This window comes from Chlorocebus sabaeus, chromosome 26 (assembly GCF_047675955.1).
Source record: "Chlorocebus sabaeus isolate Y175 chromosome 26, mChlSab1.0.hap1, whole genome shotgun sequence".
NCBI classification, from domain to species: Eukaryota; Metazoa; Chordata; class Mammalia; order Primates; family Cercopithecidae; genus Chlorocebus; species Chlorocebus sabaeus.
Window position 1 is genome coordinate 41,251,157 of NC_132929.1, and position 22,485 is coordinate 41,273,641.

A 22,485-nucleotide genomic window follows, 5' to 3' on the forward strand; every position below is an offset into this window, starting at 1 on the left:
CCATACATACATTGTCTTAACAATTTCTCATAAAACCATACAAGGAATAGATTACCTTCATCTTGCAGATGGGGAAACTGAGGCTCAGAGAGGATAATTAACTCAGCCAAAGTTACACAGCTACTTGGTGATCCTTACCATTGATCAGGAATCAGTATATTTGGGTTTTAAGCCATGTTCCACTGCTGACTATTCCTGTTACCCTGGGCAAGTCAATGCAATACAACAAACCATTATTATTAAGTTAAATGAAAGCCAGTGTGGGAAATAAAAAGATTGTATCCAGTAGAAGGGATAAGCCTAGAGAAAATTAACTGCAGTGAAGTGAACCCTGGGCAAAATGCTACAAAGTTACTTTGCTTTTCAAACAGGCCTTAGGTTCCTCATCTGTAAAGTGAATGGATGAGCTATGCAGAAGTTGGCAAACTTTTTCTGTAAAAGTCCAGACAGTAAATATTTTCGGATTTGCAAGCCATATAGTCTCTGTCAAAGCTACTGAACTCTGTCCTTGTAGTGTGAAAGCAGCTACAGATAATAAATAAACTAATTGGAATGGCCACGTGGTATTTTACAAAGAGCAACATATTTGCAGGTATTCTTCTTCCTGAGCAACTTGGAAACACACAATCAGCAGAGAACAATCCATTTTATTACTGGATATTCACCCACCTGATAGCTGTTGAATTTCTGAGCTCAACAGCTCAGAATCTGAGGATCTTTCACTTTACTGTTTATTCTGCCCTGATTATCTAGAATAAAGATAAAGGTGTTTTAGGAGTGATTCTAATCAGAATTTACTTAAGAATATTTCCAGAAAAAAAATAAAGGACTTAGCATCGAACATAGACATATAGTAAGTATTTTAGAGTCTCACTGTTGACACTGGCTGAAAAAATTCAAAGCTAAAAATATTTTGGACAACATTGTCAGATTGACATATATTGGTTTGAGGATGCCTTTTATGACCCCAATAAGGAAATGGTAAATGTTTGCGTAGTTATCAACACAGTCTAATTCTGAGCACAGGCTCTCTCTCTGAAACTTAGTTTTCAAGTATACTTGGTTTTGAAGCTCTCAGTGTATTTGTTCTGGCCAAAAATGATAAATCTCTGACATGCCTTGACCATGCATAGTCACGGAAAGCCAACAGACAGCAAAGCGGAGGCACTAGGCTGGCTGAAAAGCCTTGTTGGTATTTGAAGGACAGCAGGGGCCCTTCTTCATACTTGACTAGATTAGCCAGGAAGCACCAGCCATCTGCATGAGGTGTATGATTAGCAAGACAGTCCTGTGGAAAGCCAATGGCTAAAAGGGATGCAAAGCAGAGAAAAGAGCCTAGTTGGGACTCCTTTGAAAACTCCATACCCACACCCTTCCCTCTAGAATACTCCTGGGGAAAAGTCTGCCATTCTCTCCTAAATGCACTGGGGGCTATTTTCATCCTGGAAGCACTTATTTATTTATTTTTGAGACAAGTTCTTGCTCTGTTGCCTAGGCTGGAGTGCAGTGGCACAAGCACGACTCACTACAGCCTTGACCTCCCAGACTCAGGCAATCTCCCTCCTCAGCCTCCTGAGTAGCTGGGACTACATGTGCATGCCACCACACCCAGCTAATTTCAAAAACTTTTTGTAGAGAAGGGGGGGGTGGGGAGGATCTGGGGGTGTGTCTCGCTGTGTTACTCAGGTTGGTCTCAAACTCCTGGCTTCAAGCAGTCCTCTCACCTTGACCTCCCAAAGTGCTGGGATTACAGGTGTGAGCCACCGCACCTGGTCCCTGGCAGGATTTTAAAAATTAAACCAATCAACAAGACCTCAAGCAGACAAACCTGCTCCCTGTTTAGGGACTGGTCCTCCCCTTTCTTATCAGGGTTGGCATTTATCCTAAGGGCTTCTATCAGTGACCTGTAGAGCCAGCTACCTGCTTTCGAGGCAAGGGGCTGTGTGCAGGAAGCAGCTGGAACTCACTGTGCTGCCAAAGGGCCCACCCTAGCCTGGGCTGAGGGGTTCCCTTCTTCGACTCTTTGAATAATAATCAGCTTCCCTCTAATTGTCAGGAAAAGATGCTAGAGTAGAATGCTCAATTTTAGGGTTTCTCTTCATAAAATTTTCTCAATCTTTTGGCCAGGTGCGGTGGCTCACGCCTGTAATCCCAGCACTTTGGGAGGCTGAGGTGGGTGGATCACTTGAGGCCAGGAGTTCAAGACCAGCCTGGCCAACAAGGTGAAACCTCATCTCTACTAAAAATACAAAAATTTGCCAGGCATGGTGGCACGCACCTGTAATTGCAGTTGCTTGGGAGGTTGAGGCAGGAGAATTGCTGGAACCCAGGAGGCGCAAGTTGCAGTGAGCTGAGGTCATGCCACTACACTCCGGCCTGGGCAACAGAGCAAGACTCTGTCTCAAAACAAAACAAAACCAAAACCTAACCACAATATTAAAAAAAAAAATCTTAAGCTTTCAATGTTCACCTGCTAGTGGGTGCTAGCGTATGACAAAATGGATGCATAAGAAACAAATATTAACAGAAAAACTCAAACATCTGATCACATCTAGTTTAACAGTTTGTTGTTTTCATGGATATGTGTAAGCTTGTAGTTGAGATTTTACATGCATTCATACAACCCAGTAATATTTTCTCCTAGTGCATGTGATGGGATTCAATATGAAACTAGATATTCATGGTGTTCTACAGAGAACAGCATGATGTCTAGATGCTCTGCCACCTGAATTAATTGGAAATACACAGCCAACAGAATTTTTTTTAGTGTGAGGGAGTGGACATATGGATGATAAACAAGTAAAATAAACTAAGATGTTAATTTCAGCATATGACAAGTGCTGTAAAGGAAATAAACACGGCATGTAATAGAGAGTGATTGTAAATAATAGTGGGCCCCCTTTAGTGAGGGAGAGTGGGGGAGGTCTCTTGGAGAATAATTTCAAATAGAGATCTGCAGAATGAGAAGGGAAACCACCCCATGGCCTTTGACAAGAATTTCTGGAAGGGGGAACAGCATTTGCAAAAGCTCAGAGCTGGAAAAGAGAGCTTGGCAAATTAGAGGAAAGAATAAAGGCCAGTGTGGTTAGTAATAAGGAGAGGGGTTCAGAATACCACTGGAGAAGAGGGTGGGAGCTATTAGTTTGGTGCAAAAGTAATCGTGGTTTTTGCCATTACTTTTGCTTTTAATGGCAAAAATCATGATTACTTTTGCATCAGATTATTATTCTGTGCATCAGATACAGAGTTTGGATTTTATTTTATTTTTATTTTTGAGACAAAGTCTCACTCTGTCGCCAGGCTGGAGTGCAGTGGCGCAATCTCGGCTCATTGCAACCTCCACCTCCTGGGTTCAAGCGATTCTCCTGCCTCAGCCTCCCAAGTAGCTGGGGCTACAGGTGCACGCCACCACACCCGGCTAATTTTTGTATTTTTAGTAGAGACAGGGGTTTCACTATGTTGGCCAGGATGGTCTTGATCTCTTGACCTTGTGATCTGCCTGCCTTGGCCTCCCAAAGTGCTGGGATTACAGGTGTGAGCCATCACGCCCAGCCTGGATTTTATTTCAAGCTCAACAGGTGAATGAAGTAATGAGAGTCCGCCCTAGCTGCTGAGTAGAGAATGAATTGTAGGTGTGCAAAAGTGGAAGCAGGGAGTCCAGTTAGGGGGTTGTTGTGGGCTGTTTATATGTGTATGTATTTGTGAATGTTTTAAGACAGAATTATCTGCACTTGGTGTGAAGTGGATATGGAGGGTGAGAGAATCAGGAAAATCAAGGATGCTGCTGATCTTTTTGGCTTGAGCAGCAGGGTGGATGGTAGTGCCATCCACTGAGAAAGAATAATAAGTTTAGGGAGACTCAAGAGTTCCCACTTTGGAATAGTGAGTTTGGGTGCTTAGGTCACTTCCAAGTGGGTATATCTGGGAGGCAGTGGCACAAATGAGTCTGAAGCCCAGGAACAAAGTCTGGGCTGGAAACAGAAAACTGTGAATCACCAACGAATGTATGATAATTAAAATCAAGAATTGGCTGATGCTAATCTGAAAGAGAGATAGTCTGGTAGTAATCCCTCAAGAACCCCAACATTCATTCAGCAAACATTCACTGAACATCTTTGTATGAGGCCTGTGATAGGTCTGAATAAAGCACAGTTCCAGCTCTCAAGGAGCTTAGTCTAATGGAGGAGGTGGAGTTAGTCTAGGTTTTGTGGGGCCCGATACTCACTAAGAAAAAGAATATAAAACTATTGCCACAAAATTAGGTGCAGGCCTTGGAAGGGATTTGTGTAGGAGAGTGATGAGCCCTGAAGCTTAAGCTTCATCATCTCCATGGTAAATCCTTCTCAGTGGGAAAGGCAGATAAGTAAAGCAGTAGTTTACACTATCATGTGTAATGGTATAGGTAAATGCTGAGGGATTTAGTACTGCAGAGGGCCGACATCTCAACAGACCAGAGGGTCAGGGAAGGCTTCCTAGGGGAGGGGATACTTAGGTGAATCTTGAAGGACAAGCAGGAATTCACTGGCTATAGAAGGGCTAGGGAATCTCGTAGGCATGTGCAAAAACCAGAGAAATGAGAGGGCAAGAAGAGACTGTAGCCACCAGCTGCATACAGCTGTTGAGCCCTGGAAATGCAGCTAGTCCAATTCGTGATGTGCTATGAGTTTAATATATACACTGGGTTTCAAAGGCTTAGTCTGAAAAAATGGATGTAAAACACCCCAGTATTTGTAATATTAATTACATATTGAAATTGTATTTCAGGCATATCAGGTTAAAGTGTAATTATTAAAATTAATTTCACGGCAGGGCACAGTGCCTCACTCCTGTGATTCCAGCACTTTGGGAGGCTGAGGTGGGTGGATCATCTGAGGTCAGGAGTTTGACACCAGCCTGGTCAACATGGTGAAACCTCATCTCTACTAAGAATACAAAAATTAGCCGGGCGTGGTAGCAGGCGCCTGTAATCCCAGCTACTCGGGAGGCTGAGGCACGAGAATCGCTTGAACCGGGGAGGCAGAGGTTGCGGTGAGCCGAGATCTCGCCACTGCACTCCAGCCTGGGTGACAGAGTGAGACTCCGTCTAAAAAAGTAAAAAAAAGTAATTTCACTTGTTTCTTTTACTTTTAAAAAATGTGGCTACTAAAAAATTAAAATTACATATATGGCTTGCATTATATTTCTATTGGACAATAGTGCACTGCAAGTAAGCAGGAGGCTGCGCTACGTTAAGGAGTTTGGACTCTTACTGGGTGACAGTGGGGCTCCCAGTGTGTTGGGAGGGACATGATGTGCTTTGCTCAGAAACCCACTCTGGCTAAGGGGTGGTGAATGTACTGGAAGAGGAACAGATCAGAAGTCAGGAGGCTGTGCAGGACTGCAGGCAGGAGAGTGCAGAGACAAGGTGAAATGTGAGAACTCTCAGGAAGGAGGTCTGACAGCTAATTGGGTGTGGGCTGTGAGGGAGGGAGGAATTTGGGTAGACTTCTGGGTTTCCAGGATAGACAAATGGAGTGGATTGGGGTGTAATACTGTATTCAGTGAAGGGCTAAAGTGAAGTGTGTTCTATCTGAGAGAATCTGGGTGAAGGTAGGGCTCGGACAAGGGATTCAATAAATATTTGTTGAATAAATGTTTTTAAAAAATTTAAGACTAACATGTTTAGTTCAGGAAATGTGTTATGGATGGTTGAGAAGAGGAATTGCTGTATCAGTGGGAAATAGCAAATGGAGGTCAGGAGGACAAGCCATCTAGGGGCTACCATGGTTTGCCACCTGAAGTTCCTATAAACAGCTGCAAAGGATCCCATTGCTCATCTTCAGCAAGAGGCATGAAGACATCCTCTTCTGTTACCTCAGCCTCTTGCTAATTGTAAGGAGAAGAAAGTGGGGGTAACTGGGCTGAAGAAAGAGCAGGGAGAATGTTGTGATGTGAGAGGTGAATGTGTTTGTGAAAAGGGCATATTCAGAAAGCACCTACTTGCCAGTGCTGTTACTCATGAGTTCACAACATTTCGCCACACCCAAATGTTGACGAACATTCATGTCTATTTGCCTGAAATGTCGAAATATGAAATAGAGCCACGAGGGAATATAGATTTGACCTCATTTCCTTATTCATGTTTGGGAAAATAAATGGGATTTAGTAAAACCAAATCAAAAGCACCAAAGAAAAAAAAAAGAAAAAAAGAAAAAACTGAAGGGAGATAAGATCAGGGTTCTAAACAAAAAGAAAAAAAAGAGAAGACAGGATTCTGTCACCATCTTTGTGAGTGTGGGTAAGTGATGGAATCATTCTACATCTCAGTTTTCTCATCTAGCAAAATAGCTACAATAATATGAGTGTTGTCTATTTCACAGAGTTAGTCATATTAAATAAGAAAATGGATGTGAAAGACTTCAGAAAGTTAGAAGTGCATTCTGAAATTAGCCATGAACGATGAATCCTTAGAAAGGTATTTTGGCTTGAATACATCTGAATGGCAGAGAAACCATTAGGGGTGTGCACCATGGGGCAAAGATCAGTCTCTCCTACCCCTCGGTGTACAGAACCTTTCACCCCAGAGTGTAGACGGGACCCTCACAGTTCTTTCTTTGCCTCTAAAGAGAACTCTTGGCCAGGCGCAGTGGCTCATGCCTGTAATCCCAGCACTTTGGGAGGCCGAGGTGGGTGGATCACTAGGTCAGGAGGTCGAGACCATCCTGACCAATATGGTGAAACCCGGTCTCTACTAAAAATACAAAAATTAGCTGGGCCTGGTGGTGCGCACCTGTAGTCCCAGCTACTTGGGAGGCTGAGGCAGGAGAATCACTTGAACCCGGGAGGCAGAGGTTGCAGTGAGCTGAGATCGTGCCACTGCACTCCAGCCTGGCGACAAAGTGAGACTCTGTCTCAAAAAAAAAAAAAAAAAAAAAAAAAAAAAGATAACTCTTTGGGTGAGGGTTAGATGTGAGAAATAGTGAGATGGCTGGGCCAATGGGGTCAGTGCTGTAGCCTCTTATATCCCAGTTAACTTATAGGCGTGTCATGAAAGAGTTGAGGGGATTTCTTAAAATGCACAGTGGCCCCTTCATATGCCGATTTGTTGTTTATACTCTGTTTCATTCATTTTTATGTTCATTCATTCATTTAGCAATGTGTGTTCAAACATTCAAACCTCCCCCAATCCTTCAAAGTTACTCAAATTCTACCTACCTCAGAAAGCTTCCTTGCCCATCCTAGCATAGCACCTGTCTATGCCTTTTATTTCAGGAACCACATTCTTCTTTGTCATGCATCTGTGTTATCACTGGCCTCAATTTCTTTCTGGACACAGAATCCATGTCCTAAGCATCTTTGTATCCCTAAAGCCACCAGAATAGCACCATATAAATAGTATAGCAGGTTCTCAGTAAATAAGAACTGAATGAATGAATAAGTTGAAGGGGTGGGTGAGTGGCCCTAGATCAAGCAGTATTTTCTGTATTTTCTGAGCTGAACAAAGAAGGGAGTGCAGCAAGTTCAGTTCTTGTTTAGCCATGGAGGTTGGTGGGGTGAGGGAAGCAATGAGAAGGTAAAGACGATTGCTGAGGGCAGCCGTTTGTGATCCTGCTACTTAAAGACAACACTAAAGGCTGGATGTGCTGGCTCACACCTGTGATCCCATCACTTTGTGGGGGTGAAGCAGGAGGACTGCTTGACCCCAGGAGTTCGAGACCAGCCTGGACAGCATAGAGAGACCCAGTGTCTACAAAAGAACAAAAAAAGTAGCTAGTCACTCACACCTGTAATACCAGCATTTTGGAAGGCAGACGTGGGTGAGTCACTTGAGCACAGTTTGAGACCAGCTTGGGCAACATGGTGAAACCCCATCTCTACAAAAAATACAAAAACTAGCCGGGTGTCATAGTACATGCCTGTAGTCCCAGCTACTTGGGGGGCTGAGGTGGGAAGATGGCTTGAGCCCAAGAAGTCAAGGCCACAATGAGCCATGATCGTGCTACTCCACTCCAGCCTGGGCAACAGAGCAAAACTCTGTAAAAAAATAATAAGGCTGAGTGCAGTGGCTCATGCCTGTAATCCCAGCACTTTGGGAGGCCAAGGCGGGTGGATCAACTGAGGTCAGGAGTTCAAGACCAGCCTGGCCAACATGGTGAAACCCCATCTCTACTAAAAATACAAAATTTAGCCGGGTATGGTGGCAAACATCTGTAATCCCAGCTACTTGGGAGGCTGAGGCAGGAGAATCGCTTGAACCCAGGAGGGGAGGTTGCAGTGAGGTGATATTGCACCATTGCACTCCAGCCTGGGTGATAGAGACTCCATCTCAAAATAATAATAATAATAATAATAATAATAATAATAATAAAACAAAAGCACTAAAGGTCACTTGGGAGTGTCTACTCATTCAGGTCACCTTTACTGAGTACCTCCTGTGCTCAGTAAGACACTGTGCTACAAGGAAGGGAAACAGAGATGACTGTAAGTTCATTACATGGCAAAAAAAAAAAAAAAAAAAAAAAAGGTAGAGTCTACATGTAGCTGGTAGACAATTCATGCAGTGAAAAGTTAAACAGCACTTTTTTTGAAAAAAGTTCAAATGGTATTACAAGGCTGTGAGTGTAAAGTGGCAAGCCAGTGGTTCAGACAGTAAATACATAGGCTTAATGCTTCTTCGTCTTAGATTGTCTAGGGCTGTCCCACTTCCCAGCTGGCTGCCCCATAGCTTTCCCAAAACACTAGCACTTACCTGAGCACACAGCTGATTTTAGTATCACAGAATGTGCTCACTGTTATACAGCTTTCCAGGAGAGAAGTATTGTAGTAAGCTGAAGGGAGGATGGGAGGGGGCATGGAAAGGGCATTTGGGAAAGCTTTATACAAGAACTCACCCTGAATTTTATAAAAAATGGATAAGATTTGAGAAGAAAGAAAGGAACGGAGAAGGCATTTTAGGCAGGAGGAAAAGGCATGATGAACAAGGGAACAAGAGTTAGAATAGATTAAGTGTATTTAGAGGACAGTTAATTTTCATTTATTCATTCATTTAATAAATATTTATTGAGCTCTTGCTAAGTGCTGGGCAGTGTTCTCATGCTGGCCACACAGTGGTGAATAAAATAGTCTACCTTCAAGATGCTAGTGGGGCAGTTGACTTATTTCCCCAAATAAATAGGGGAAAGTGCTGTGAAGGAAAAGAACAGGGGCCTATAAAAGGATTATACATGGCTTCCCAGAGGAAGGTGACACTTAAGTGGAGACCAGAAGCCTGAGGAGGGAAAAAGCATTATGGACGGGGGTCGAGGGGCCCTGTGATGAGGGTTTTGAGGTGGGTGAAGAGGATGGCACATTTCAGAAACCCAAATACAGTTGGTGCCACTGGACTATGGAGTGGACACACTCGACTAGGGATACTGCATTGCAGAGTGAAGCCAGATTATAGAAGGTCAGACTGGAGGGATGGAGCATGTTGAAACATTTTCTGAGACCAGATTATCTCTGAGTGCGTTTCGTTATTTCAACCTGAGGACTTTCATGGAGAGAGGGATGTAGGGAGAAAGTGAGGGTCTCGCCACAACATCTTGTGACTCCTCTCCCTGTTTGCAGCCGGGCGATGGGGCCATTGCGATGGATGAGCTACAGGATAACAAGAAGCTGAAGGTGGGTGCTGTATGGAGTCTGCACAGTGGGGAGGCAGGGTCTCAGTGGATGGTCACAGACCTGGGGTATTGGGGCCCTGAGCTGGGGACCCTGGCTGTGCTCAGGCCTAGGAAGCTCCTGGGAGCGCTGCCAGGGTGAGGCAAGGGAGGAGAGGGCTCCTTTTCTGAGAACTCTCACCTCTAGATGGCCTTTGAGGAGGTGCTAGTTTGGGAGCTAAGTCTGAAATGTTATAGTCCGCTCTGCCATTAGCTTGCTGTGTGACCTTGGGCTTCAGATTCTGCATCTGTAAAATGACTGTTTGGACTAGATGAATTCAGGTCCGAGTGTACAGCCCAACACTGTATGATTGATATAAAAGCCGGATTACCTATGGCTTTGGAATGCCCCAGAACTAAGAGAAAGATAGCAGGGGAACTGGAGAGGGCAGGAGTCTAAGGTTTCTGAAAAACTGTGCCTTCGCTGTTTACAGACTATGAAGTATCTGCAAAGAATTATGGGGAACTTTGAAAGGAGTTCCAAACCTGAACCTAAAGAACCTCCCCCATCCAAAGAAAATCTCTAAACTTGTGGTGAAGTACTGTGGCACCACAGTCACTAGATGGCAGAAGAGTTCAGATCAGAGGGATGAGGGGGAAGAAAGGAGGGAGAAAGAAGAGGAGGAGGGAGGGAGGACTCAGCAAGTGTGGAAGCATTGTCTTTGGATGTTCCATTGTAACTCAGATGATATTTCTATATGTGTCACTATGAATAAGTGTCACATCTGTGTCTGTACAGTATCGGGGTGTGTGTGTGTGTGTACCTGTGAGGGTCTGAGCACGTGGGCAGAAAAGAAACAAACAAACTGAACTGGGAATCAGAAGACCACAGAAGACCTGGGTACCAGTCTGACTCTTTTGTTTACTTCCCGCATGACCTTGGCTTAGGCACCTAGCTTCTTTGAGTTTTCCTTTCCTTTTCCATAGATGGGGATCACAGCTTTGCTTATCTCTGGGAGTGGGGCAATGATAAAACGTGATAATATGGACTGTAAAGGGCTGTAGCCATGTGTAGTGGGTCTGTCTGTGTGGTGTGTGGGTGAGGGAGTGTTTCTGAGGGTGTACTTGCAGGGATGTGCAAACCCTTGGTAACATGATATCCCTAATATACCAGGTTGCTCCCTGTGGAGACCTTGGGAAATTATTCAGTATATAGAACAAAATAGTCCTGGAAGAGCTGATGGGAGGCTGAGAAAGAAAGTAGTGTAACTCTCCTGGTTGGAGGTGGAGGAAGAGGGGAGGTCAGGATAAGGCATCTGTGCTTTCTCCCTGATTTTTATGGGAAAGAGGCAAGGTTAGTGATGCCCTCGTGTGGTTCCTCCCCTGGCTTGGACAGGGACCCACTGAGGCCTGTGCGGCTCTCCTCTTGCTCAGCTCCCGTCCTTGCTGACCCGAGGGAGCAGCTCGACCTCTCTGCACAACAGCACCATCCGCAGCACCATCTACCAGCTTATGCTCCACAGCCTGGACCCCTTGAGGGAAGGTAAGCAAGGCCTCTCCAGGCCTGTGTGGTCTGCCCCATCCACTCCTTCCCTCCTGCAGCTGGAGACGAACTGGGACCTGAAAATCCGAGAGGCAGTGAGGAGCGGGTGGGAAGAGAGAATAAGCAGAGGAAAGTAGTAAAAGTCAGACAGTCTGGGAAAGAGGGTAGAGACCAAGACAGGGGACTCACCAAGAGAGGGCAACAAGGAACACAGAGGCTAAGGTCCTTAGGTATCCACATCCCACTTCCCTGCCTCTGTCCCTCCCTGTAAAATGCAGGCGTTAACCTGCAGTTAGGCTATGAGTACCGTGTGCTCTGCACAGGTTTGGGTTGGGGCTGCCCTGTAAAGCCCACTGCCCAAGAGTCAGCCCCAGTGTTCCATGGAGAGTGTCTAGCCAGGCAGCTTGGCCCAGGCTGACTGGCCTGGGCTGCTTGTGGGGACACCTCTTGTAGGGTCCCAAAGCCCAGAAGTTCTTAGTGGCACTTCCTTTTGCTTTATATTCAACTCTGGAGTCCTAGGAAACCTGCTACCTCCTCCCCAAGTCAGGAATCCCAAAGGACACCCTGGAAACTGCCAGCACCCTTTTAAGGGTGACGAAGGTAAGAGCAGGATCCAAAGTACAGTGGGGGCTGTTGTCCAATTTGACAAATGGTGGCAGTGGCTGAGATTCTCACTGTCCACCTTACCAAATCCTGCCTTCTGCTTCTCTTCCCCCAAGAGCTGTCCCCAACCTGCATCTCAGACCCCTAAAAGGCACTCCTCAGCTACCCTCCTGCTCTCCTTGAGCTCCCCCATCTCTGGGGGTCTGGTGCAGAACCGGAACCCAGCCAGGAGGCCCATCAAGGAAAGGCTAGCCTTTGGGCAAAAGCCAAGGGCTTGGACTGCAGTTGGGCAGGAGGGCTGAGGGCTGAGCTGAATATGACACCACAGAATGATCCATTGAGTCCCAGGGAGCACTCTGACTGACCTTTCTGGCTCAAGGACAAATTTTGGGGGCTCAGAATTTTCTTTAGGCTCTGAAGTCATTTTCAGAGACAATATTGAGTTGTCAGTTGTTTAAATTAAAAAAAAAAAAATACCAGCCAGGCGCAGTGGCACACACCTATAATCCTAGCATTTTTGGAGGCCAGGGTAGGTGGATTGCCTGAGCTCAGGAGTTTGAGACCAGCCTGGGCAACACGGTGAAACTTTGTCTCTAATAAAATACAAAAAAATTAGCCGGGCTTGGTGGCGGGCGCCTGTAATCCCAGCTGCTTGGGAGGCTGAGATAGGAGAATCGCTTGAACTCAGGAGGTGGAGGTTGTAGTGAGCCGAGATTGAGCCACTGCACTCCAGCCTAGGCTACAGAGTGAGACTCCATCTCAAACAAACAAACAAACAAACAAACAATTTTTAAAAAGGCTGGGCACGGTGGCTCACACCTGTAATCCCAGCACTTTGGGAGGCCAAGGTGGGCGGATCACGAGGTCAAGAAATCGAGACCATCCTGGGCAACATGGTAAAACCCTGTCTCTACTAAAAACACAAAGATTAGCTGGGCGTGGTGGCACACACCTGTAGTCCCAGCTACTCAGGAGGCTGAGGCAGGAGAATCGCTTGAATCCAGGAGGCGGAGGTTGCAGTGAGCTGAGATCGTGCCACTGAGCTCTAGCCTGGGCGACAGAGTGAGACTCCATCTCTAAATAAATAAATAAATAAACCATACTGTGAAAAGCTGCATCAAAGACAAGTGATGAAACCTTCCTTAGGAATTCCTCAAGGTAAGAACAGAGGGAGAGAGAAAGGGAGAAAAAAATTAAGCTGCTAATGGAGCTGTTAGAAAAAAAGAGAGAGAAAAGAAAAAATAAAAAGCAATTCCTCAAGGTAAACCTCAGAAGACATTGTGAGAGAGGCCACCCCCAAATGTCAGCTCTAGAAAAATAGTACCTCGGGTTTGCAGAATGGAAGCTGCAGCCCCTGACAGCTTCTGGTGATGAATGCTGGGGGTGCTCTGGCCAGGGCCCCATGAGGAAAGCTGTATCTCTGGGTCATCAGTGGCTACTCCCAGAGGAATCACTGACTCTAGCAAAGTCCTGATGTAAAGACCTTCTCTTGGATGAGACTGGAGGGCCCCCAGCTGGGCACCTCCGTGACCAACAGCCTCCAGCTGGCCTACTTGTCTTAACAGGATTACGTGATGTTCAGGCCAGGCTGAGGTCAGAGGAGACTGATGCTAAAGCGATGATCCGGCCATGCTGAGAGGGGAGAGGCATGTGAGGAAACGAGTGCCCAGGAGCCAGCAGCGATCATCCCAGGGAGGGCAAGCATGTTGCTACATTGTCTCCGAGTGTCTACCGGGCATGGAATGGCTCTCACAGTGCATGACTGCAGATGTCCTCTGGGATTCAGTCATGCTCAAGAGCCCAGCCTGATTCGACACCCTGAGACGACATTCGGGAGGGGCAGGGACCATGCAGGGTGGTGATGGGGGCCTTTGTTCCCCAGGCTCTCTAGATGCACATTTGTGTTTTCATATGCTGTTTCCAGATGGCCGTGTAGATGTTTCCACTCTTTCCAGGTGTTCCAGCTCTTTCCACAGAGCTGATCTGTGGAAAAGACATTTCCTGGGGTCTGAACTCTCACCTTCCCTGTAAAGGGGCTTTTCCTCTCCAGGGTCCCATGCCTCTTCTGGTGATTTCACTTGGATGTGTGTGAGACAGGGTGGGGGAGACCCTGCAGCTGATCTGCTTTCCTCAGTAACATGGGAAGTGAGAGGCTAGGCTGTGATGAGGATGAGAAGGAAAGGGGGAAGCTTGTGTTTATGGCGAGCCCTTCCAGCAACAGTCAGCAGATATTCTCAGTGCCAACACCAGAACCAAGGGAGCCCTCCTGGGACAGCAGCTACACATTGCTCAACAGAAGACTTCAGGGTTTGATTAGTGCCAAGGGGGCACTGGGGTTGTCAGGACGAAGGTGTGTTGGCCCCCGACCTCTCAGTTCTGAGGAGGACCCAGGCCCACCAGGCCATTTCGAGGGACCACACGTGTCATAGTGGTGGCTCTACCCATGGAGCTTATTGCAGAGCCAGCTGCAGCTGAACTCACTCTGAGAGTTTAGGAGACAGGAAGAGAGGAGGAAATTCCAGACCCATTTATCTGTTTCCTACCTGTCCTGGAGCCAGGCAGAGGCTTTGATCCACCCAGCTTCCCAGATTGCATTTTCCAGCTTCTCCCTTTCCTCTCGGTCCATCTGTATTATGGACTAGATGATGTCCAGGGCTCCTTCTAACTCGGACCCTCTGGAAGGCTGGGCATCATCACTGTGGGGTTGCTTCCCAGGTGGGACAGCCGCTGTCAACTACTCTTGTCAATTTGTTTTCACCGTTGTTGTTGTTGTTACAGCTAAAAGTTATATAGTGCTTTCTAGGTGCCAGACACTGTTTTGACCATATTCCTATATACATTCATTTACTCTGTCACCAACTCTGGAAGAGTTTACAGATGGAGAATCTGAAGTACAGAGAGCTTAAGGAATCACCCAGTTAGGTCCACAGCTATAGTGCAAGTGGCAGAACTAGGATTCAAACCCAGGTCATCAGGCTTCAGAATCCGTGCTAAAGTAACAATATGAGTGAGGCCACATTTGCAGCAGTAAAAGTGTTTTTATTTATTTTGTCTCATGGACCCTCATCACATCAGTTCCCTGAGGATATGACGGTATTGCCTTTTTAGAGAGGATGCTAAGGCTTAGTGACGGCACGCAGGCTTCCCAAAGTCACGCAGTGCTCATGGGGCACAGCCAGCCTAAATTCAGAATAGAGCCCATAGATCCCATGACACCGCTTTGTTCTTCACTTGCACCACTGCCCTCACCCTCCCAGGCCACACAGCTGTGGGCTCCTTCGTCTCAGCCTTGTTCCTTCTTCCCTTCTCACCTTGAAATTATACACATAAAGCACTTTGCATGTTTCCTGGCACATAGTCCTGGTGAAAGGGAGTTGCTGTCCCATGTTTCTCGCCTGGAAATCAGGGCAGCACAATTCTGTGCATGCTGCCCTGTGGGCCTCCAGCAAAGCATGTGCATAGGGATCTGAAGGAGGCCCTTCTCGGGCTCTTCTTGTGCCTCAGGTCAAAAAGGGTGTATCCGAGAGCTTGTTGGTGAACCATTTCCCCTTTTCCACTGGAGAGGGAAGGCTTATGAACATGGCCATCAGTCGTGCCCCTGGAGCTATAACAAAGCTTCTAGTAGATTCATAGAAAGTAAGCTACAAAGATAATATTGTCCAAGGATGGCAAAAACATCTCCCTGCAATTATTTCTCCATTCCATGTCCATCACAGACATTACCAATCAATCATGCTACTTTCCTACAAAATTTGGGTTAGAGTCCTCCTCAATTCAGTATCCAAGCAGGCCGTCACTTGAGCTTGCAAAGGAAATAAATCCTATTTCTTGGCCCTGAGTCCAACCATGTCATTTTACCAGAGAGGAAATAGGCCTTGAGAAGGGAAGTGACTTACCCTAGGTCACAGCCAGTCAGTGACAATGCAGAGAATGTAAACAGAACTTTGGGAATTAGGCACCACAACTAGGCCTCGCGGGATCAGAATCCAGATGTCACAACGCCCATGGCAGCCTTTTCCCGTGCTCTGCAGCTGCCCTCTGGCTGCTCAGCTGACTGTCCTAACTGAAAGAGCATGGCAGGGACTATCCTATGATTCCAGGTAAGATGTATGTCCTGTCTCATTTGCAGTTCGCCTTGCCGAGGAGAAGGAGGAGGACAGCTTGAATCAAGAGGCCAGAGCCCAACCCCAGGCCAAATCAGAAAGTAAACCAGAAGGTGAGAGGATGGCCAGAGCAGTGGGTTTTCTCCTGCCCCTCTCTCCCTGCTGTCAGTAGTGAGCTTGGCCTGGAGGTGGCAGCCAGCCAGGCCAGGGGCTGAGTCACATCTTTGGCCTCTGTGAGCCAGTCAGTTAGGGTGATGGTCGGGTGTTGCCCTGATCACCGTTCCACTCCAGACTCCTCCTTCCCAGGTACTGTCTTTTTGACATGGCTGCTGGTCTGAGAGTGGCCCCATACAGCTTCCTCTCCATTTTCCACAGCTGGGATAGGCAAGGGAAGGCTAGGGGGTTGTTGAACTTCCACTTCTTTTTGCTGAATCTCATCCCAAATGAGACTATGGGACTTTATTTCTTCTTCCTGTCTCTTCTGTACAAGGACAATGTTGCTCGTTATTGGTCTGAAATCAGCAACTACCAGGGGTCTGGTGTCACAGAAATCCGGTATCTGTGTGGCAGCTAGGACTGAGAAAATGGGACAGCCACTGCCATGTGGGCTCTGCACGGCACACCAGGACTGCCTGATCCACTCAGCAAACCCTGGAGGGAGGTGGAACAGCAGTCATTCTTCCCATCCTATAAACAAGAGGCTCAGAGAGGTCAAATGACTTCCCAAAGCCACACAGCCAAGAAGTGAGAGAACCCGTTCCAAGTTTCCCTTCCCGTCAGTCCTGTTCCAAGCCTTCAAAAGCTGCTGCTTTTGGAATCAGCAGGATCTTTCCCAAAGGGTCATTCTCTGAGTGCTGGGAGCTTTGCCTTCTCTCTGTTCTGGCTGCCCAGCTGTTGGTAGCATCCTTGGCCACAATAGCCAGGATGGAAATGTCTATGAATTATAGGGGAGCACGGATGGTCACTTGCCAACTGTCTTCTCATCTGCAGATAGGTCAGGGCAATAACAATTCACATCACCTTACTTTTCCTACCAACAAGAAATTCCCCCAAATAAACCTTCAGAAACCTTATAGTCCAATAGCCCTGTAGCCACTTACGCCAGCTTCCCTTAGAACCTTGTGCACTCTTCTGATGTAACCCATGTTTATCCTTTAAAGAGGAGGAGCCAGCCAAGCTCCCTGCGGTCACGGTCACACCAGCCCCTGCTCCAGACATCAAGGGAGATCAGAAGGAGAATCCAGGCGGTCAGGTAGGCACCCAGCCTTTGCACAGACAAAACTGGAGAGGTCTAGGGAAGGAACTCCTGACCAAAAATACATCCTCCCTGAAGGTCTGAAATCCTATTTGAGGTTAATATTACTCTTTCTCTGAAGATCACTTCAAGTATTACTCTTTAGGGGTAAATATTACTCTTTCTCTGAAGATCACTTCAAAAATACAAATATCTCATGGGGCCAGTTAACTCACTGGAACATCTTATATGAGTGAGCTAATATATTGACAATGTATTGTGAACTGTCACATGCTATAAGAACATAAGGAATAATTGTTAGTGGGTCTGTCAGCAACTAGATGACAGTGAGACCAGGTAGCTCCAGAGCACTGGGAAGCTTGAAATGCAGGTGGGAGGGTTGCTGGGTGAAGGCTTTCGAACCTTCTGAGGCTCCTCATTGCCTACTGCACCTGGTCAGGCATCTCAGCCTTGTCTGCAGAGCTTTCCAAGTCCTGACACTGCCCTGTCTTTATAGCCTCATGGTCTCTTCTTCTACCATGTTCCAGCCAAACTGGATTTCTTGTCTCCATGTTTTTCTTTTTTTTTTTTTTTTTTTTTTTGTATTTTTATTAGAGACAGGGTTTCACCATGTTGGCCAGGATGGTCTCAATCTCCTGACCTCAGGTGATCCACCTGCCTCAGCTTCCCAAAGTGCTGGGATTACAGGCGTGAGCCACCATGCCCGGCCGTCTCCATGTTTTTCTGCCTCCCAGCCTTGGCTCACATGGTTTCCTCTCCCTAGAACGCCTTTTCTCCTCCATTTTCATATATGTTCATCTTACCACGCACCCCCACCCTCCCTGGCCCCGCCCCTGGCCAGTGTGAACACCTTTGTCATGTAGCTGCCTCGATCCACTCCAAATCTGAATGCCCCTGGTGCTCTGCACCTATCTCAGGGCTTTTACCAATTGTCTTCTTTGGATTCTGAGCCTACTAGGTGGTGAGGTTCCTGAAGGCAAGATCGAAGTCTGAGTCATCCCTGTCTCCTCTACAGAGGGGAGCAGAATGCCTGGTGCACAACTGGCTCAATATATGTTGAGTGACTGATAGTAAAAAACATCCCATTTGCAAGTTCCATCTCTTTTCTTCTCTCCATTCAATACCCAGAAAGCGCTTGATTATATCTCGTCCTTAAACCAGCAACTTTGGGCTCAGCGTCTAAGACAGCTTCATGGTAACATGAGTAGGCCTATTACTGCTAGCTCGAGTAAAAGGGATTAAGAGGATACAAAGGTATCCCCTGGAATCCCAGGGCAGGAAGTAAGGCTTGATCTCATGAAGAGCTGGAACTAGGCCTGAGAAGGCATCTGTTACCCTGGTGGCTTCTCATTCCATGTCCTGCTCTCCCTCACATCCCTTCTCTGGGTACAGGCTCTATCATGGGCCTCTCTTGGCAGGCTGGCTTCATTTGTTCCCTTATGAGCACACACAACTCCAAGCCACTAACCCAATCCTGCAGTCCACAGGGGAATCAGTGACAGGTTTCCAGTCTTAAAAGAGAGAGAATCGGGCTGGGCGCGGTGGCTCACACCTATAATCTTTGCACTTTGGGAGGCCGAGGCAGGCAGATCGCTTGAGGTCAGGAGTTCAAGACCATCCTGGCCAACATGGTGAAACCCCATCTCTACTAAAAATACAAAAATTAGCCGGGTGTGGTGGTGCATGCCTGTAATCCCAGCTACTTGGGAGGCTGAGGCAGGAGAATCACTTGAACTCTGGAGGCGGAGGTTGCAGTGAGCAGAAGTCGCACCACTGCACTCCAGCCTGGGTGACAGAGGAGACTGTCTCCAAAAAAAAAAAAAAAAAAAAGGGAGAGAGAGAGAGAAAGAAGCATTTCAACCCAGCTCCTTGCAGGGATCCAGCTTTCATCCAACTGGCTGTGGCTGGCTGACTTGACTCCAACACGGAAGAGGAAGCTACCTGCTCAGCTGGGGCTATTAGGAGTGACAGTCTTCAGAGAAGAGGGAGCCAAACAGGCAGACACTCCCATATTTATGGGTTTAAATGACTTGTCATCTCCTCTGAGAAGCATTCTCTACCTGATGGGGGTAGAAGGGAGAGGGCAGGAATGATTTCAGACTAAAATCTTCTGAATCCTCATTCTCAGTTCAAACCGCAGGCCTCACCAGTAGTATCTGATGTCTTCGTTGGGGGTTCTCAACCCTGGTTGCATATTAGAATAATTTGGGGAAGTTAAAAAAAAAATGACCATGCCCCACCCTCAACCAATGAAGTCAGAATATCTGGGGTGGGTCCTTGGGCATCAATAGTTTAAAAAGCCTCCAGGTGATTTTAATGTGCAGCACAATTGAGAATCACTCAACATCCTTTGGGGGTTGCCAATATCATGACATTTGTTACAGACAACATATTTACTCCATGAACACACAGCCCAGGGCTCTTGCTCAAGGGATGGACCAGCATGTTGCTATAGGTTAGCTGGGTGCCTAATCTGAGGACACTCTGAATCAATGGCTTTTAATTTTATCTCTTATTATTATTATTTTTTTGAGACCAAGTCTCACTCTGTCATTCAGGCTGCAGTGCAATGGCGTGATCTCAGCTCACTGCCTCTGCCTCCTGGGTTCAAGTGATTCTCCTGCCTCAGCCTCCTGAGTAGCTGGGATTACAGGCATGTACCACCACGCCCAGCTAATTTTTTTTTTTTTTTTTTTTTTTTTTTTGTATTTTTAGTAGAGACAGGGTTTCACCATGTTGGTCAGGCTGTGCTCAAACTCCTGACCTCATGATCTGCCCAACTTGGCCTCCCAAAGTGCTGAGATTACAGGCGTGAGCCACCGCACCCGGCCCAGCTCTTAAATTTTTTATGGGGGTATGGGATCTCACTATATTGCCTAGGCAGGCCTGGAACTCCTGGGCTCTAGCAATCCTACTGCCTCAGCTGCCTGAGTAGTTGAAACATAGGTATCTATGTCTGAGACCACACCCAGCTATCAATGGCTTTTAGGGTATGTGGAGATAGTCAGTTGTTCCCAAACAGTGGTCTAAAGGTAGATGTTTTAGGAACAGCTGTGAGTATATTAAAATACAGATGCCTGGCTTCCAATCCTAGAGATTCTAATTCAGTTGGTCCAAGTGAGGTCAGAAAATCTGTATTTCTTTTTTTCTTTGAGATGGAGTCTTGCTCTGTCACCCAGACCGGAGTGCAGTGGCGCAATCTCGGCTCACTGCAACTTCTGCCTCCTGGGTTCAAGCAATTCTGCCTCAGCCTCCTGAGTAGCTGTGATTACAGGTGCCTGCCACTGTGCCCAGCTAATTTTTATATTTTTAGTAGAGACAGAGTTTTAACATGTTGGCCAGGCTGGTCTCAAACTCCTGACCTCGTGATCCCCTGCATCGGCCTCCGAAAGTGTTGGGATTACAGGCATCAGCCACCGTGCCTGGCCTAAAAATCTGAATTTCTAATAAGCTCCTCAGGCTACCAGGTCTGGGAGCCAGACATCTCATTCGGACCTTTACCTGGTATTGGTAAAGCAGGATAGCTTGGTGGACCATCCGTATTCAAATCCCAACTTCATCACTTACAAACTACGTGGACCACAGGTGAGTTACTTAGTTCCTTTTACTCTAGTTTCTCCATCTGTAAGATGAGCATAATTCTATCCATATCATGAATTAATTGATTCATAAAACACAGTAAGTGCTCGCTATTATTATTAAACTACTTCCCATGGTGCCTGGCACATAAAAACCCTCAATAAATAGGCATTATCATCCTTATTTTATAGATACAAGGTAATAAAACAATTTAGGAGTTTTAGTAGACTCAGCAATGCATTGTGACCACCAAAGGATGTCATGCCATATTAAACATTAATGGAAGTATCGTATCTAAGACAAGGGAGGTGATAGTCCTGTTCCACTCCATGCAATGTTCTGTGTTCAGTTTTGGATGCCCTCCTCCTGGGATATAAGCTAATTAAAATGAGTTTACCAGGATAGGGAGGAGGCGCTAGGCCATAGCATGTAGAAATGATATAAGGACCTGGGAATCTTTAACCCAGGAAAGAGAGCTGTCTCATGGAAGACTGATGTTTTGTAAGGCATCAAAGAGAAAACCTATACATGGGGGTAGAACTTCGATATAAATATGGACTTCAGAGTAATCAGAGGTGCCAAAGATGACAGAAGCTGCTTCAGGTGGTGAGTTTTACACCCCTGGAAATGATCACATAAAAGCTGGACAGCCACTAGGTAGGGGTGTGGTCATGGGAATTCTGCTGAATTATCGCACTAGTTTTCTCCTCATGCTTAAGTTTTCAGATACATTCTGAGAAGCACGCCAACAAAGAAAATGGGGGAGTATCAGAAGGAAAACAATCAGAGCAGCTACCACACATTAATCTGTTGGTTTTGGATTGCAGGAAGATGTGGCTGAGGCTGAGAGCACAGGTGAAATGACAGGTGAAGAGGGCGAAACTGCTGGTGAAGGTGAAACTGAAGAGAAAAGCGGAGGTGAAACTCAACCAGAAGGTGAAGGTGAAACTGGAACACAAGGAAAAGGAGAAGAACGTGAAAAAGAAAATGAAGCAGAAGGAAAAGGAGACAATGAAGGTGAAGGTGAGGGTGAAATCCACGCAGAAGATGGTGAAATGAAAGGTATTGAAGGTGAAACTGAAAGCCAGGAACTCAGTGCTGAAAATCACGGTGAAGCCAAAAGTGATGAGAAAGGTGTAGAAGATGGAGGGGGAAGTGATGGAGGGGATAACGAAGAGGAGGAAGAGGAGGAGGAGGAGGAAGAGGAGGAGGAGGAAGAGGAGGAGGAGGAAGAGGAGGAGGAAGAGGAAGAAGAGGAAGAGGAGGAGGAGGGAAATGAAGAGCCTCTGTCCCTGCACTGGCCTGAAACCAGGCAGAAGCAGGCCATTTACCTCTTTCTCCTGCCCATCGTGTTCCCACTGTGGCTGACAGTCCCCGACGTCCGAAGGCAGGTGAGTGTGCCCCTCTGTATCTCAGACTCTATCCCCAGCAAGGCTGCGGGGTCTCTAGGCAGGGCTCACACTCAAGAGGAGGAAGAGGCCAGGGACAACCAGCTTAGCAGGGCTCCACCATTGAGATCCGGGAAGGGACTGAAGCCTTGGAAGGGGACAATGTGCTTAGGGGACATACCACTGGGACTGGGAGACCCTGGACCTCAAATGTGCTTTATTTCCACCAGTATAAGCAGTATACACTAGTCCCTCTTTGACTCCTATCTCAGCTTCTTGATTTTAATTTGAGAATGATGCCACTAAACCTCCTCCATATTTCACAGGAGTATTCCCAAAACCCAGGGAAATCACTGGTATTTATACCCAACATTCTTATTTGCAAGGAGAGGTCTGACAA

General features: G+C 46.6%; 1 protein-coding gene across 6 annotated transcripts in view; it reads left to right on the plus strand.

Moving 5' to 3' along the window:
- The window catches only part of SLC24A1 (solute carrier family 24 member 1), a 44,661-nt gene that overhangs the window by 17,212 nt on the left and 4,964 nt on the right, over window positions 1-22,485 (plus strand). For 5 of the 6 annotated variants that reach the window (XM_008016214.3, XM_008016215.3, XM_073012255.1 and 2 more), the window contains 5 exons: window positions 9,586-9,639; window positions 11,049-11,157; window positions 15,890-15,976; window positions 17,024-17,115; window positions 21,525-22,088. In XM_008016214.3, coding sequence (XP_008014405.3) covers window positions 9,586-9,639; window positions 11,049-11,157; window positions 15,890-15,976; window positions 17,024-17,115; window positions 21,525-22,088 — 906 coding nt within the window. The remainder of the gene's footprint in view (window positions 1-9,585; window positions 9,640-11,048; window positions 11,158-15,889; window positions 15,977-17,023; window positions 17,116-21,524; window positions 22,089-22,485) is intronic. The other variant, XM_008016218.3, reaches the window with a different exon arrangement.